Source organism: Abramis brama, assembly GCF_963993115.1.
Source record: "Abramis brama genome assembly, chromosome: 12".
Taxonomy (NCBI): domain Eukaryota; kingdom Metazoa; phylum Chordata; class Actinopteri; order Cypriniformes; family Leuciscidae; genus Abramis; species Abramis brama.
In genome coordinates this window covers 32,644,027-32,660,971 of record NC_139974.1, presented here as the reverse complement: position 1 = coordinate 32,660,971, position 16,945 = coordinate 32,644,027, and the positions used below count along the sequence as shown (strand labels likewise).

At 34.8% G+C, this 16,945-nt stretch overlaps 1 protein-coding gene across 1 annotated transcript; it reads left to right on the top strand.

Annotated features, from left to right (window-relative positions):
* The first annotated feature begins 1,048 nt into the window (after nucleotides 1–1,048).
* rmp24 (ribonuclease MRP subunit p24) lies at nucleotides 1,049–16,818 on the top strand. Its single transcript, XM_084131280.1, has 5 exons — nucleotides 1,049–1,300; nucleotides 5,205–5,224; nucleotides 5,587–5,786; nucleotides 15,855–16,036; nucleotides 16,127–16,818. Exons 1-5 carry the CDS (start codon nucleotides 1,197–1,199, stop codon nucleotides 16,269–16,271), a joined length of 651 nt encoding a protein of 216 aa, XP_083987406.1. The 5' UTR covers nucleotides 1,049–1,196; the 3' UTR covers nucleotides 16,272–16,818.
* The last annotated feature ends 127 nt before the right edge of the window (nucleotides 16,819–16,945 follow it).

Here is a 16,945-nt window from a genome sequence, read left to right as displayed (position 1 = left end):
ATATATATATATATATATATATATATATATATATATAATTATTATTTGTCATAAATGCAGAATAATAATAATAATAAATAAGAATGAATTATTATAATATTACTATTAATATCATATTATTATTACGATTAAAATTATTTATTATTATTATTATTATTATACGATCTTGATATGTCCATGTAATCTCTGCTGCTAAAAATATATATATTTTACTGAAATGATTTTATTGATACTGAATTTTGATTTTATTATATATTCTTGCAACTAAATATAGCTGAATAATATAACTAAATATAGCTGAAAATATATTAATTTTTCAGTTTTCATGTTACATGTTACAGGTAGGCTACTAACAATAGTAATTACAGTAAATTATGTATAATTACATGCAACTAACCCTCAACCAATCCTACCCTAGCCCTACATGTTGTTAATTAATATTCTCAGTACTTAAATATATAGGCTAATTACACTGTAACAATGACACCTTAAAATAAAGTCGGACCCTTTATTTTAAGGTGACGTAGTTGTAGGCCTACTTACTGAATGATATTAATTAACTAGGCTACATGTAGGCTACTTACTACAGTTACGGTTAGGTTATATAGGGTTTGGTTTAGGGTTAGTTAGGCCTACTTGTAATTATTCATAGGCTACTGTTATTAGGCTAGGCTACTATATAAGTAGCTATATAGTAGCGTGTACCCTAAAATAAAGTGTTACTGTATATATATATATATATATATATATATATATATATATATATATTAGGCTATTGAACCTATGATGATCTGCAGTAGAAAAATCCTGAACACGATGAACACTAAAACGATAGAGTGCTGGTGTTGATGTAAATTAAAAATGTATAGCACTGGATTAAATAGCCTATACATCCTTAGCAATAGCTACAGTGTAAGTAAACGATATTGCATCTTGTTATTAGGGCATTATTGGAGCAGTAAATCACAGATGACCAGTGCACTGTAGGCTACGCATCGCTAAAAAAAAATAAACTCGCACTCCCAGAATTCCTCACCCGCATTGCGGCATTGTGGGTAATTTTAAAGTAAAGACTCTGGTGTTTCCTGTAGTCACGCTGAAAACATCATAAAAAATCCACATTATTTTATTATACACCACAATTATATAATAAGTTAGCATTTGTAATTAGTTTGGACGTTGGACTGTTATCAAAAATGGTTGGCTGTAAAAGCAAACGCGATGACCAAAAAACGAGGTTTTTAATCAAGGCTTCTCTTCTTTACAAAGACATTTGCCCCGAACAGTCGCGCTTTTTCATGTAAGTATTATGTAAATTTCTCATGTAAGTTCAGTTTTCATCAACTGTTCATATTTATACGTGGACACATGTAAATGCTCCTCCTCGCCATGCTTTCTACTGTAATATCATGAAGTCACCAGAAGATGCCAGGCTACTCCTCATTTTCACTTCACAACGCACTGTTACATTTAAAGACATTTAGAGATATTAGTTTTTATGACCATTACATTACCGATTATTTTTATGTCAGATAACTGATAAGCAGAACCGTGTTTTCTACTTTCTTGAAAATGTATAGAAGTACAGCAATACAAATATAATATGCATGATCAGTGTTTCAGTGACAGTATCATAATAGCAATATAAGTCATTCTTGCTTTTTTAGTAATTAATAATAATAATTATTATTATTTTTAACTTGAGAATAAACGGTTGCTGATTAAAAGCACAGTTTATACAGACAGTGTAAAAATTGCAGTACCTGTGAGTGTGAACCCCATTATTTCCTGTTGAATACTTGCATTAATGTCATTGTTGGATAATTGTTCTTTAGATACTAAAGTATGACTCCATATTGAGAATTATAGTTGCTTTCTATGTGATTTCTTCAGTGAATGTTCAGTAAACCTTGTGGTTAGTTCAGAGTGTAAAAATGTTAGTGATGTGTTCAAAAGCACAAGTGAAGTCCCAGTCATCTTATTTTTGTATTTGTGGATATAATAGCAATTGAAATGCACCATCAAGGTGATGAAATAAACACGTGCCCTCAAATCTCATCAGCTAAACAGTGTGTTAGTCATTTTAGAGTTGTTGTTCGGTGTGTTAAAGGTTAATCCCATGTGTAGCATCATAAACATCTGTTCCTTTAATATTGAAAGTGGATGGAGAATGTCTGATCTCCATTGAAAAATCCATATTGATTAACCAACACATATATAAATGGAACCTCAAATTCTTTTATCTGTGTTTTAGTCTAACAATCTTAAACACTGCTACCGTTTCAGTTATAATAAGTGTAAATAATTTGTGTTATCAATATAGATTCCTTTTTTTAACCTTTTGCAGAGCAGCTAAACCAACCATATCTTCTGTGTAACACAGAAGCTAGGAAATTAATGGTGAAAAGTCAAATAAAAATGAGCCCAGGAAAGATTTTCTGAAGATTCTTGCTTTATTTAAATGTCTCAAGCTGCTGTGAATCACCTGGTTTATTGGCTAGTACTGACTGTGTTCTCACAGCAGAGTGAGTGAAGATAAATGACGCTTAGCCTTGGGTTGTGGCATGTTTTTCTTAGATTAAATGTCTCCATGTGCAGGGTCAGCGCACTGCATGTTTCGAGTGTTAGTCGGCTTGTTGTGCTCGTCGAGTTCAGGGTACATCTGCACTGACTCACGACGTGCATGTACGTGAGTTACTGGAATCTGTTGTCTGAAAGTATGCGTGCCATGATGAGATATGTTCTTATTTATAAACCACTTGAGTTAAGCCCTTTTGAACGTAAGGTTCACTCTCAGTATCTTCCACTGGTGTGTTCGTACGGCACGGGCTTTTGCTGCCTGGCTCGTCGATAGGGATAAGCTGTGTCTGCCAGAGTTATCAGTGGACTGTAATGGGGGCATTATTCTCTTTCTTGATTTTTATCACAGGTGATTTAGCTTGAGTAGGGTTTAGTTTTTGTTGATATAATCGTGCTGAGACAGTACATTAATTGAAAAGGTTCTTTATCTTCGTTCTGAGAGCACTTAAAAGAAGCTGCATTATTAATAGGTAAATTATTTTAATTAGATTACCACAGAAAGAAGTCATTTTTGTGATATTACATGCCAATGGCAGTGCTAGGTGGTTTTTACTGTTTTTAATTCAAAAGGCAAATATAAAAATAAAAGAATGAAAATATCAAATCAAACAAAACTTTGAAATAATAATAGCCAAAACAAGTGAATAAAAGTAGTGTGTGTGTGTGTGTGTGTTCAGTCAAAAAAATTAAATGAAACAAAAACAAAACAATCTTTTGGAAATAAACAGGCTTATAAAGCACTGAAATAAAACAAATAAATAAACATACAAATATTTTTTGCTTAAAAAATATCAGAAAAGCTTTAAAATTAAACAAAATAATAAAAACAAATAAATGAAAATAAAATAAAGTCAAACGAAACTTTAAAATGAAAGAAAACAAACAATTAAATAAAAGGACTATTTGTTGTTTTGTTCTTATAGTAGAAAAGCAATTAAATAATTTTAAATAAACAAGCTTTAATGCAATTAAACAAAGCAATGGAATTAAATAAAAATAAATAAGCAAATAAATATGTCTCAGAAAATGTCAGAAAAAACAATAAATGTCAGATAAACAAATAATTGCTGGGTGGATGTTTCCAATTCTGCACATGTACAACTTTCAGTCAAAAAAAAAAGCCAATAAAGAAATTAAAATAATAAAATTAAACAATGTAACAAACAAACAAACCCAAAAGTTAAACCCTTAAGAATCCATTTATTTAAAAAGGGAAACAAAAATAAATGAAGAAAATCCATTTAAGCTTGGACGCAATTGACAGAGAATGTTTGCGGCACAAATGAATGTGTCCCTGTTTGTAATGTGTTTGGAGGACATTTATCAGTCTTCATGGCAGGCAGGAATTATTTCCCCCACACTTCATCACCCAGATAACAGCTCTATGTGTTCTCATTGAACAAGAGGTCTGCCCCGGCTCTACGGCACGCTGTGAAACATCCACTGTGGCATTACAAACAGTTGTGCATGGGACATTGGATGATTACAATAATAATACAAAAAACCTGCTTCCCTTAACATGCACGTGCCACACAATAACAGGAGGCAGCTTTTAGCAATGTGAACTAATTTTAGACAGGATTATGAAGCTTATATAAATGAGATAGGAAGAACAGCACCATGTCCAAAAATAGGATGCACACTCACAAAGTCTCTGGGGAAATTAAAGCCCCCGGGGATGGCCACTGACAGCCTGTGTTTACAGCACTTTGACCTCAGTATTTGTGTTTTAAGGAAAACTCCTGAAAATACATATGTGGCGGGATATTCAATATTGTACCAGATAGCAACATTGGGTCAGAAGAATTTTTTTTGTTTTGTTCATAGTCTGTTGCAGAGATTTCACTTTGCATGTTAGAATCTATAGACATTAAAGCCCCGCCCCTTTTTCTGTCTTCCCGATTATATTTCCACAGCATGAAGATAAGATCTTACTGATTCATGAACCGCTCATTTTAAAGGAAGTTAACTTAAAAAATTTAATTCTCAAGTTGTTTCAAACCTGTATGAATTTCTTTCTTCTGCAGGAAGATATTTTGAAGAATGTCGGTAACCAGACAGTTGATGGACCCCATTGACTTCCATAGTATTTTTTTTCCTACTATGGAAGTCAATGGGGTCCATCAACTGTCTGGTTACCGACATTCTTCCAAATATTTTTCTTTGTGTTCAGCAGAAGAAAGAAATTCATACAGGTTTGAAACAACTTGAGGGTGAGTAAATGATGACCGATTTTTTTTTTTTTTTTTTTTTTTGAAGAGCACTATTCTTTAAAATCTTCCCGGTCTACTGACATTTGTTATGAAATCTGCTTCAAACATTACAATGCTCATGATAACTTTAGTTAACTCTACAATAAGTAAATCCGCTTCATCACCAGCTAATAACTCTTCGACAGCGATGCCATAGAAATATACAAAGCTACAGCAAAAACGGAAGTTCAAACACTAAATTTTAAAGATGGCTGCGCGCTTGTTTCTCTGGCGCATAAGGTCTATGAAATATAAAAAACTGGATTAGGGTGCAAGACCTCTACCAAGCTCATAAATTATTCATAAGCTGCCATATTCCAGGCTAACTCTGAGATTTAAAGACTAACTCTTTTACTGCTTTTTTTATTACAGGAGAAGGCATCAGAGCAACGGTAAGTTATGGCTTTGTTCTTTATATTAATAGACTTGTATGTCATTGTAAAGAGCTTTTAATGTACTCCCAAAGTCTATATAAGACCTTGTAGGCAACAGAACAGAAAGTTGGTTTTGAAAAGGAACGGTATCCCAAGTTAAACCCAGTAAGTCCAACCACATTTCCTGATGTAAAACATGAACCCATTTCTATGGCCTTCACAGACCTCAAAGGCCCGACAGCAGGGTAGGATGACCACATATTGGAAAAGCTGCTTTCCAAAATGCCAAACTGTCCTCAGAATAGAGCATAGCATCACCTGTTTTATTTTAACCAGTTGCCATGTTAAAAACCTCATCTATGTTTCTCCCACCGTTCCAGCCGCTGCCCTGCCGGAGTCTGTGATCTGCCCCTTCTGTTTCCAGTGGCGACAACTGGGAAATCATCATGTGCGTCTGCGGCCCAAGCGGAAGCCCACGACGAGGATCAGGAAACTTCTGAAGAGGGATTCGGCGGGAAAGAGACTCAGCGCAGAACAGACTGTAGTCCTCCGAAAGTTCAAAAGGGCCTCCAATGCTCTGGTGAGGTCAAGTCCACATGTTTTATGTCCTCTTGAGTTCAGTATATTTCCTGTCACTATTTCTACCTTTCTGCCCTTTCCTGAGTGTTTTAAGAACATGTGCTATACAGTTATATAAATCAGAAAGAACAAACACCATATAGCCATATATGTATGCCACTGTTCAAAAGATTGGGGTCAGTAAGATGTTTTGAGAGAAATTAAAACTTTCATTCAGCAAGGATGCATTCAATTGATCAAAAGAGACAGTAAAGACATTTATAATGTTATGTAAGATTTATATTTCAAATAAATGCTGTTCTTTTGAACTTTCACGGTTTAAATATTAAAGGTATAGTGGAGGATTTTCTTTTTCCGGGTGGATCATCAAGACTATTGGTCCTCCTAATTGTCAATCATTCTGGTGATATGTTTACGTATGGCCGTCGAGAATGATTGACAATTAGGAGGACCAATAGTCTTGATGATCCACCCGGAAAAAGAAAATCCTCCACTATACCTTTAATAAATAAATATCACAGAAATAAATTACTATTTAAAATATATTCAAATTAGTGCTGATAAGTTGTGATTAATCGATTCTAAAATGAAAGTTTGTGTTTAAATAATATATGTGTATATATATTATTATATTTATATATGTCTGTGTGTATGGTATGGTATATATATATTTTTAAAAGAAGTATCTTCTGCTCACCAAGGCTGAATTTATTTGATAAAAAAACAACAACAAAAAAACAGTAATATTGTGAAATATTATGACAATTTAAAATGACTGTTTTCTATTTTAATATATTTTAAACTGTAATTTATTCCTGTGATCAAAGCTGAATTTTCAGCATCATTACTCCAGTCTTCAGTGTCACATGATCCTTCAGAAATCATTCTAATATGATTATTTGATGCTCAAGAAACATTCATTATTATTATCAATGTTGAAAACGGTTGTGTACAAATTTCTTTCAAAATTCTTTGATGAATAGAAAGTTCAAAAGAACAGCTTTTATTTAAAATAGAATATTTTCTAACATTATAAATGTATTTACTGTAACTTTTGATCAGTTTAACTCATCCTTGATGAATAAAAGTATTGATTTATTTTATTTCTTTCCCCCAAAAATAAAATTAAAATTCTTACTGACCCCAAACTTTTGAACGGTAGTGTTTAATGTTACAAAAGCTTTAGATTTCAGATAAATGCTGTTCTTTTGAACTTTCTATTCATCATAGCATCATGAAATAAAAATGTAAATAACTGTTTTCAACATTGATAATAATCATAAATGTTTCTTGAGCATCAAATCATCATATTAGAATGATTTCTGAAGGATCATGTGACACTGAAGACTGGAGTAATGATGCTGAAAATTCAGCTTTGATCAAAGAAATAAATTACACTTTACTGTATATTCACATAGAAAACAGCTGTTTTAAATTGGAATAATATTACACAATATTACTGTTTTTGTTTGTATTTTTAATCAAATAAATGCAGCCTTGGTGAGCAGAAGATACTTCTTTTAAAAACATTAAAAATCTTACTGACCCCAAACTTTTGAACGGTAGTGTGTATGTATATATATACACACACACACACACACACACACACACACACACACACACACACACACACACACACACACACACACACACACACACATAATAATAACATGTATATACATATATTATATAAACATTTAGAACGGATTAATCGCGATTAATGATTTGACAGCACTAATTCAAACAGAAAATAGTTATTTGTAATTGTAATCATTTTACAATATTACTGTAATTTCTATATTTTGATAAAATAAATGGAGCCTTAGTGAGCATAAGAGACTTATTTTAAAAACATAAAATCTTACAGACTCCAAACTTTTAAACAGTAATGTATATATAGTAGAAAAAACTTTCAATAGTGGCAAGAACACATCATAAATATAGATTTAAAATATGCAACCAGCGTTTCTGAATTATAACCTTAACATTACATAGTAAACATTTTATGTGCAAGCTTCACATTTTTGCTTTTTATTTTATTATTGGGGCTTTTTTAAGTTTATAGGATAGTGGCATAGAGAAAGGGAAGTATGGTTGAAAAAAGAAGGCACGGAATTGGGACATGACCCAGGTCAGATTCAAACTGGGCTCTTCATGAGCCAGCAGCTCTTATGCATCCTGACCACAGTCCACTCTGGAACAGAAACTCAATAGAAAGGTAAAAGATAATGCAAGTTTCAGACGTCACTTAGAATAGTACAAGCTAGAACAGGGAGATATTAAGAAACAGTGGAAGCATAGGCCAAGACATTTCTTTCTTTCTTTCTTTCTTTCTTTCTTTCTTTCTTTCTTTCTTTCTTTCTTTCTTATTGTCAGGGATTCTGCATTCCGGATAGGTTTGGGAAGATCATTTTGTGATCATTCTGTGTGTCTGCGTATACCTGGATATATCTTTTTGTCTGCTGCTTTTTTGGGTGACACAGCCAGGATTGTTGATGTGGCTCTAAAAGCAGTTCCCATTGATTTTGGTACATGGCCTATATGAGTGCACTTTACTGCTGATGCACACTTGGGAGACTGAATTTAACACTTTAAAATGTTTGGAAATTTCGCAAGGAGTATGACTTCTATTTTTAAAGTTATGGTTACAGACTATCACGTTAATTATCATTCATCTGGCAGAAAGACATTAATCAGACACTGAAAAGCTTCTTTTATAGTGATTTGTTTAGCGTCAGATGACTTCGATTTGAAACCAAGGAAGATGATTTAGAGCAGAAAAGTTCTCATTTTCTGAAGCTCTTCTGAAGTGTGGCTGGATCGATGTGTGATTGGAGCTGTTTCTTTTTAAAATGTGGTTATTTGTAGAAGTATTTAACCCTTAAAAGGTCACGGATGTTATGGAGGTGTACGTGCTGGTGTACACGGATGCATATCTTATGGTTCTGGGGGTGGAGTGGTTGGCGTTAGACTGGCGTTATACATTGCTGGCATTTGTTTCTCTGCAGGAGAGGAAGATTCGGGCTTGACGAATAATGAACTTGATAGGGAGACAATGTCAGGAGAGTTCATTTATATTAACCGCCTCGCATTTTCCCACTGTACAGTAAAGAGGACAGAGTTAGCTTTGAGGGTCAGAGCATTTAGGGAACTTTCTAAGCAAAAATCTCTTTAGTGGAGGTCATGAAGATCATCTTTCTCTGTTTGTCTGCCTTGAATAGATGATGTCAGATTGAATAGAACATAAATTTAGCATCATTGTTACTATTAATAAGATCCTTAAAAAAATGGTCAAAAGGTTGATGCTTGAAATTCATTTGCTGTGTATCCCAAAAAAGGATTACAAGGATCCTTCTTCACCGTCTCTTTGCATTAGACACATTTTACTGCTGCTGTCTGTCTTGTCAATTGTGTTGTATTATGAATGAGTGAGTGTGTATGTGTGTGTGTGTGTGTGTGTGGGGGGGGGGGGGGTCTCTTTGAACTTTTGAATTAGTCAGAGCTACACAGTCTCTTGCAGTGAAATGCTTGACATGCTGTGGCTAATGACAGCTCTGCCAGGTCTGTAGAAAGTTATTTCAAGTATCCTTTTATATATTTGTTGGCTAGTTGGATTAATGCCGTTTCATCTTCCCAAACACATGCAGTATAGCATACAGTTCACTAGCGTATTTTTAAGTAGTAAGACTCTTTTTGGCACATATTACACCATGCAATAGTTTTTGATTACAGAAACCCTTGTTGTAATAACTTTAAGTATTCTGAACTCCCTGAAACACATTGATTGTAGTCTTGAGTTTTTCTCCCTCATTTAAATAATTCCCGCTCACGGCATACACAAAAAAGGGGATGAGGCCTGGTGTTGAAACTCACGGTTATGGTAAGGGACGTGACATTTCTGAAACACGCTTGAAGTGATTGACCAATCACAACACACTAGTCCAGCCAACTAATCAGGGCACATTGTTCAGTTCATTTCAGTTCATTTCAGTTCAGTTCACTTCAGTTCACTTCAGTTCAGTTTATTTCTTAAGCACATTTAATAACAGCAACAAGGCTGACCAAAGTGCTGTACAATACAAAATAAAAAGACCATAAGATAACATAAAAGGAAACAGAGAAGAACAAAACAAGACATTACAATGTTTCAAAAGCCAACGAAGACTAGATTTGAATGCAGATAAGGTAGAAGCAGCGCTAATGTGGTTTGGAAGGCTGTTCCATATAGTGGGACCAGCCACAGAAAAAGCTCTATCACTTTAAGCGAGTTCATGAAATTTGAAGTAAGTTTTGATATTCAGACCTTAGGCTTCGTGAGGGATTATAGGGGTGTAGTAAATTAGACAGATATCTTGGCATTTGATTATGTAAAGATTTATAGACAAGTAATAGGATTTTAAACTCAATTCTATAATTAACTGGCAACCAATGTAGATCTTTCAGAAGGGGAATGACATGCGTAAATATTTTACGTCCTTTCAGAAATCGTGCAGCTGCATTTTGAACCACTTGTAAATGAGAAATTTGAGACTTTGATATAATAGATGGATTTGCAATAATCCAGCCTTGTCGTAATAAAAGCATGGATTGCAACTTCCAGAGACTTCTCAGATAGAAAAGGCTTAATTTTAAGTCAAACCCCACACCCAAATTCCTCACAGAATGAGAAACAAAAGGTTGTAGATATTTAAGTTCTTCCTGGAGAAACAGAGGGGTTTTATCTGCATTCAAAAAAAGGACGTTTTTAGAAAGCCAACATTTAACCTCATCCAAACAGACAAATAGGGTACATTGGAAGTGGTGCACCACCTGAGCATCTTTGCCAAAAGATTATTTGGCATGCTATTTTCACTATTCCATGATTTTTGATGCACTTATTTCATTTTTATGTCCTATATTTAGAATAGATATGGTGAAGATTTGTATGCAGCACCTGCGTTTCTAGTTCCTTTGTTGTTGTCACTTTTGAGTTGGAAAGTTTCCATACCTCCAACAGAAAGCTCAAATGTTGCATGTGCATCTTTCAACATTTGGGGAAGCATCTGTGCCAGCAACCTTGGCTTTTTCCAGCCTGTGTTTGATGCAGGTTATGCTTGGTGCATGTGACATCCTGTTTCCCCTCAGGGAACGAATCAGTGATGCAGATTTTCCATGTTTGGTCAAGGGGGATGGGCGTATCACAGATCGATCGCCCTGGAAAGCAGATGGGTCTCCACATATCAATAGCTGAACACACACACATATTACTTGGCCAGGCTTGCATATCAAGGGCAGCTGTGGCATCTAGAATCTCAGCAGGAAGGTCAGAGCCGACAGTCTAGCCCGGCTTGTGGCTGCTGGGTTGAGGGTATTTCAGGAGCCTGGACTAATAATAGAACACAAAAAGTCATCTGCTGGACTGATGTGTGAGTGTGTGTGAGAGGCAAAGTGTCAGTAAATGTTTAGAAGTTTATAGCTCGGTGAAAAGCTCAGTTAAACAGCTTGTCTATGGCATTAACGAAACATCAACATGATTGCAGAAAAAAGGTTATGTATCCTGCATGCATATAAATGTATGTATGTATGCAGGATACATAAACTTTTTCTGCAATCTACATGTTGATGTTTCGTATATATATATATTTCAGTTTTAATAATCATTATCCATTGTAGATAATGTATAGGTTATCTATGACTGAAAAGTCTGAGACCACATTCAAATTCTTTATGGGGACTTTCCCTAGACATGATTTTCATACTGTACAAACTTACCCATCACAAACTTTCAGAAAACTTTCTGCAATTTTACATTTTCAAAAAACATCACTTAGTATGATTTATAAGCTATTTTCCTCATGGCGACCAAACAATTTCAAGGACAAGGATTTCAGATATTGTCATCTTTGTGGGGACATTCTGTTTTATTGTGAGATAAAAAGTCGCAATTGCCTATTTTTTTTATTCTGTGGCAGAAACAAGCTTCCATAATGACTTCCTTTCTTCTGTGGAAGACTAAAAAACATATTTTTAGGGATGCACGATGATATCGGCACAACATCGGTATCGGCCGATAAAAGCTTTAAATGACCATCATCGGAATCGGCAGATATGAATATTTCTGCCGATGAGCCTTGCCGCTAGGGTGGCGTGTTTCCTATGTGCACATGACGACCGTGAGCGCCAGCAACTTAAACTTCCAACATGTGGAGGCATTTCGAGCATGGGCGTCAGTTTGGTTTGAAATGTGCTGGGGACAGAGACGCATTCGCAAGTGCATTTTCAGAAGTGCTGGGTAAAATGACACAGTAATTTTTTTTCTCTTTCGTGCAGGTCATGTTTTGAAAGACGATGTCCTGTAGCTTACTAATGTAAGCTCTCCAAGCTACTATGCTCTCCACAGAGCATAAAATATTAATTTTATTTAATTTTTCATGTTCGCATTTATGAGGAAAAACAGTGACAGTTCTCGGTTACGGACGTGAGCGCTCTGAAATCGGCACTAAAAGAGACTGCTTTAAAACTTTCACAGAGACCTCAAACAGAAAGCACAAAGCCTTTCTAAGTGAATTTCATTTTGTATTAATTGTATCTTAATTTTAATCAATGTTTCATCAACCAATTGCCTGGATTTAATAAATAATAAGTAAAGCAGATAATAGATAATAGAAATCACGACACGGAGGTGCCGGCGCGTGAACTAGAGTTCGTCTCATAAATGAAACGAAACTCAGCATAGCCTGCTTGCCTCACAGACCTGAAAAATATATCTATTATCTACAGAACGCTTGAAATCATATTTTTAAACAGAACAATTCAAAACGAAAGAAAACTATGTAATCCGAAATGTGCATTTCTCTCTGGCGCGTTCACTACTGCGAAGATCGCGAGTCAGCATCGTCAACTTCATCTTTGCAGCCGACACAGAAAACACTTGTTTATTAATAAACAATTAAAATGTCTCCTTGCTATATTTGACATATTCATAATCATTACTTTTGCAGTTCTTTGTGACAGCGTTTAGTTGCTTTATTGGCAGCGCCACCCTTACATGTTACATGAATGGGTCACCACTGCATCAGCACCGAAAACAGGGAAGCATTTGGTAGACCTGTTCAAGTAGGAGAAGATGTAAATTTTTTATTTGAAAATTTATTTTTATTTATTTTACTCCTAAGGACTGAAGTTTGAAGTCTGAACTTAAAAATAAAATGTGGCACTGACATATCATTTATTCTCCAAGTGAAATAATTTACCTATTTTTCAGGGGTGAATGTCTGTCTACATTTGTAAAATTATACATTTATGGTAGAATCAAATGTTGTTTTATTTGTCTTGTGTATTGCCTTATCTACAACACGTGAGTGTAATACGGTAAAGGTAGTACAGGAGAGAGACTTGGATTTCTCTTCAGTAAAATTAAAGTGTAAATATATCAGGGGGAAAATGTGTATATAAATCGGTATCGGCATCGGCATCGGACAAAATTAGTTTGAAAATATCGGCATATCGAATATCAGCCAAAATGCAATATCGTGCATCCCTACATATTTTGAAGAGTGTTGGTAACCAAGAGTTTCATTTCTTTTTGCTTATTTTTATCAAAAATATTTCTTTGGTAATTTTAGTTGCCTCTGTTGGAAATGTTGCCTATGTTGTTGTTTTTTGTCACATACTGTATGTTGTGTTTTAGTTGCTGGTTTGTTGGTGTACCTTTCAGGCTTCTTTAACTAGCTTAACCAGCAATAATTCCTTAATCTACAGGCTCCACCAACTACTAAGATGGCCTCTACAGCAGAATCATTAAATCCAGAACTTTCATTTTAGAAACATGGGAATAGATACTGGTTGTGAATGACATCTCTACTTTGTCTATATCTCTCATCTCCCTCGGAATCCATCCTTCTCTTCAACAGTGTTTATCCCAAGGATTCATTCCCAGCATGGCTGTGTCGGATGTCTCTTTTTTGAGCATTGTGTTTATGACCCTGTTAAATGGGCAGATTTTGATCCTGGGGAATGATCTATTTTGGGATTGAGCTGTGTGATGGAGATTAAAGGATGTGTTATGTCTGCCGTCTATATATGGAAAACTGCTCAACTTTTAAAGCAGTGGTCAACTTGTATTTGGTGTTTTCTATTTTAGCTGTAATCTTGATATCATATTCTCCTAAGCTCTTTGCATGGTTAGTGTGGTCAGTGTTTTAGTCTAATGCAAAAACATTGATTTATATATTTATTTAGCCTCGTAAGATGAAAAGATGAAATAGACTTGTGGCACATTTGAGTTTTAATGCTGATTTTTTTTTTATTAAGTACAAGTGAAAAGATTTCTCATGCAAACCATCTGTACTTAGTCCACAGTTCACATTCAAGATGTGCAGTACTAAATGTACAGAAGAATTAAAATGAGAATTGTTTGCTTAATTGATAATAATTGTGTTACTTTTTAAAGACTTGGTTCAAGTTTCCGAGGAATTCCATTAAGGATTGTTCGGATACTACAGAGCATTCTTTCAGTAACCAATCAGAGACAAGAGTCAGTCAGGCAGACTCCGCCCCCACTGCAGCTGATTGGCTCGTCCTGTTCTTTATATCTCCACACATGAAGGGTACTGTAGTAAACATAGCTGTTCTCACATACATGCCTGGATCATCTCAAATCATCTACACTTCAGCTTAGCCACCTGTTACCTCAACAAACAATGGCAGCCTTTGTGTCGGTGAGTTCAATTTCCACACAGAAGAATGCAAGTTTCATCATGTGCAGTTAACATAAATTACAATAATGCAACAATGTAACCATATGTTCAGGATTTATGAATCAACCACTGAAAGGTTTCTCTTGTGTATACTACCATTCAAAAGTATGGGGTATGTACGATTTTTTTATGTTTTGGAAAGTCTCTTATTTACTCCAAAACTGCATTTATTTGACCAAAATTACAGTAAAACTGTAATATTGTGAAATATTATTACAATTTTAACCAATTTTTTTTTTTTTTAATGTAACTTTTTTCAGTGATGGTAAAGTTTCATTGTCACATGAGCCTTCAGAAATCATTCTAATATGCTGATTTGCTGCTCAAGAAACATTTATTATTATCAATGTTGAAAACAGTTGTGCTGCTTAATATTTCTGTGGAAACTGATAAAAATTTTTTAAAGATTCTTTGATGAATAGAAAGTTCAAAAGAACAGCATTTTGAAATGGAAATCTTTCGTAACATTATAAATGTCTTTACTGTAAATTTTAATCAATTTAATGCATCCTTGCTGAATAAAATAAATTGTATGTCAGTATATTGAAGTGTATAAAGTTGAAGATTAATAGGTGTCAGTAGAAGATTGGAAATGCTAGGGGTTGGTCGGCTTAATTTAGTGCTGTCTCTGGCAGTTTCTGTCTACGGATGGCCTCCGGGTATGTGTGTGTAGTGTACACTTTTGGCCTGTACCTTGCTGTGTATAGAGCTCACGTTCATGTGCAATGTGTGAAATACCTGAGATAAGTGCTCACAAGTGCCTGCTAAACCTCGCAGACTCAGACTCATGCTACAAAACTTGTTAGCACAACAGTATAACCATCTAAAAAAAACAAGATGTTTATTTTCTACATTCGATTTAGTAACTTATTCATGTTAAAGCATTCATGTTGCAATTTTGTTTGGGGTTCCAGTCAGCGTATGAAGATTGGGCAATCGACTTTTGTTTGTGAGACACTTGTCTATCAACATTATTAATATCAGTATCAGTTGTTTTGCATTCCAGTTTTAAGATCCACGAGTACATCTGATGTCAGACATTGTTTATCTTCTCTTCAGATTTTGTTTTGATAGATTTTCTATTTTTGTATTACAAACAGGGTTTTGTGTATGTAGAGCATGTATATTTTAATCTATCCTTAATATGATAAAACATTTTATATACTCATTTTGTCATCAGGAAGAAAAAAAGACTTATCATATTAGGCAATTTTAAAGTTGGGATATCCAGACATTTTCTCAGCTCAAAAAAAAAAAAAAAAAAAAAAACATAGCCAAAAACATTTTTTATCATTTAACCATTATTTACCAAAGATACTTTGTTCTCTTAGATGGCAACGTGTTACACCTGTAATAAGATGTCCAGACAACCTGGAATGAACCGTGAGCTTCTGGCCACTCTGTCACAGAACCGAAGTACCCCAGGAAGTGCAGGCAAACAAAGAACTCCACAGTCTGTCAACAGGGCCACTCCAAAATCAGTAGCGGACAGAACACCAAGTGGCACACCAAGGTAAGCTACTCTTTGAACATATATGCTGCAGGTCCCAACTGCATCTCACAGAGCTACTGAAACCATTTACTCAATGATTTCTTCCCGCAGGTCAGTGTCTTCAAACACCAGCTCGACATCAAAGTCTGGCAGTGCAAAGTCGTCACCCTTCGCCCGTCTCAAAAAGATCCTTATGCTGGAAAACAAACAGCACAGTAAGAAAGGTGGTCTGAAGGACTTCCTCTCATCTCTCTGAAGACCTTCGGGATCGTTGAAAATGAAAGACTCTGGCCCACTTTGAAAGGAGCTACTGAAGTTCATGATGAGGATGATCACTTCTCTTCATTGTGTTACAATGCCACCTAGTGGAGGAGTCACTATAGCCTGGTTTATATTGAAGGACTGGGTTAAATTGAACAAAACGTCTCATTTCCTTTTCTTAAGAATCTGTTTCTGGATCTTTCTGGACAAGTGGCATAAACATTTATTTTTGCAGGACAGTGTAACTTGCGCTACAGAACAATGCTGTGACTTTTTTGTAGTTTTTTTTAAAATTTGCTAATATTTTCATTATACCACATATTGTTATTTTTTCAACGAAAAAGATAACTTTTGATATGTTGTGCGTTTAATGTTAATTTTGTACACTGAATTCACACATTTGAATCCACTGTTTGGATTACTGATATTAAAAGACTGTCTTTACACTTGGCTTACACATTGAATAAATTTTTATGCTCAAAAAATTGTGCTGTGTTTACATTTGGTGGCATAGTTGCCTTCAGACTATATAGAAAAGACCACTGTCTTACTGGTATGTCATACTGGCTTCTTTTTTTTCTGTCTCGATACATTTAAATTGTCTTGTTTGATATTTGACAGAATTGTTTTCCAATAAAAAGTAAAATAATAAAGTTTGTGTGTTTATTT

What these genes read in the sequence shown, in the direction of transcription:
- rmp24 (XM_084131280.1), top strand. Translation starts at nt 1,197, where the DNA reads ATGGTTGGCTGTAAAAGCAAACGCGATGACCAAAAAACGAGGTTTTTA. An exon ending in GAACAGTCGCGCTTTTTCAT is followed by an intron (nt 1,301 to 5,204) that starts GTAAGTATTATG and finishes TTTTTATTACAG; the next exon opens with GAGAAGGCATCAGAGCAACG. An exon ending in GAGAAGGCATCAGAGCAACG is followed by an intron (nt 5,225 to 5,586) that starts GTAAGTTATGGC and finishes CCACCGTTCCAG; the next exon opens with CCGCTGCCCTGCCGGAGTCT.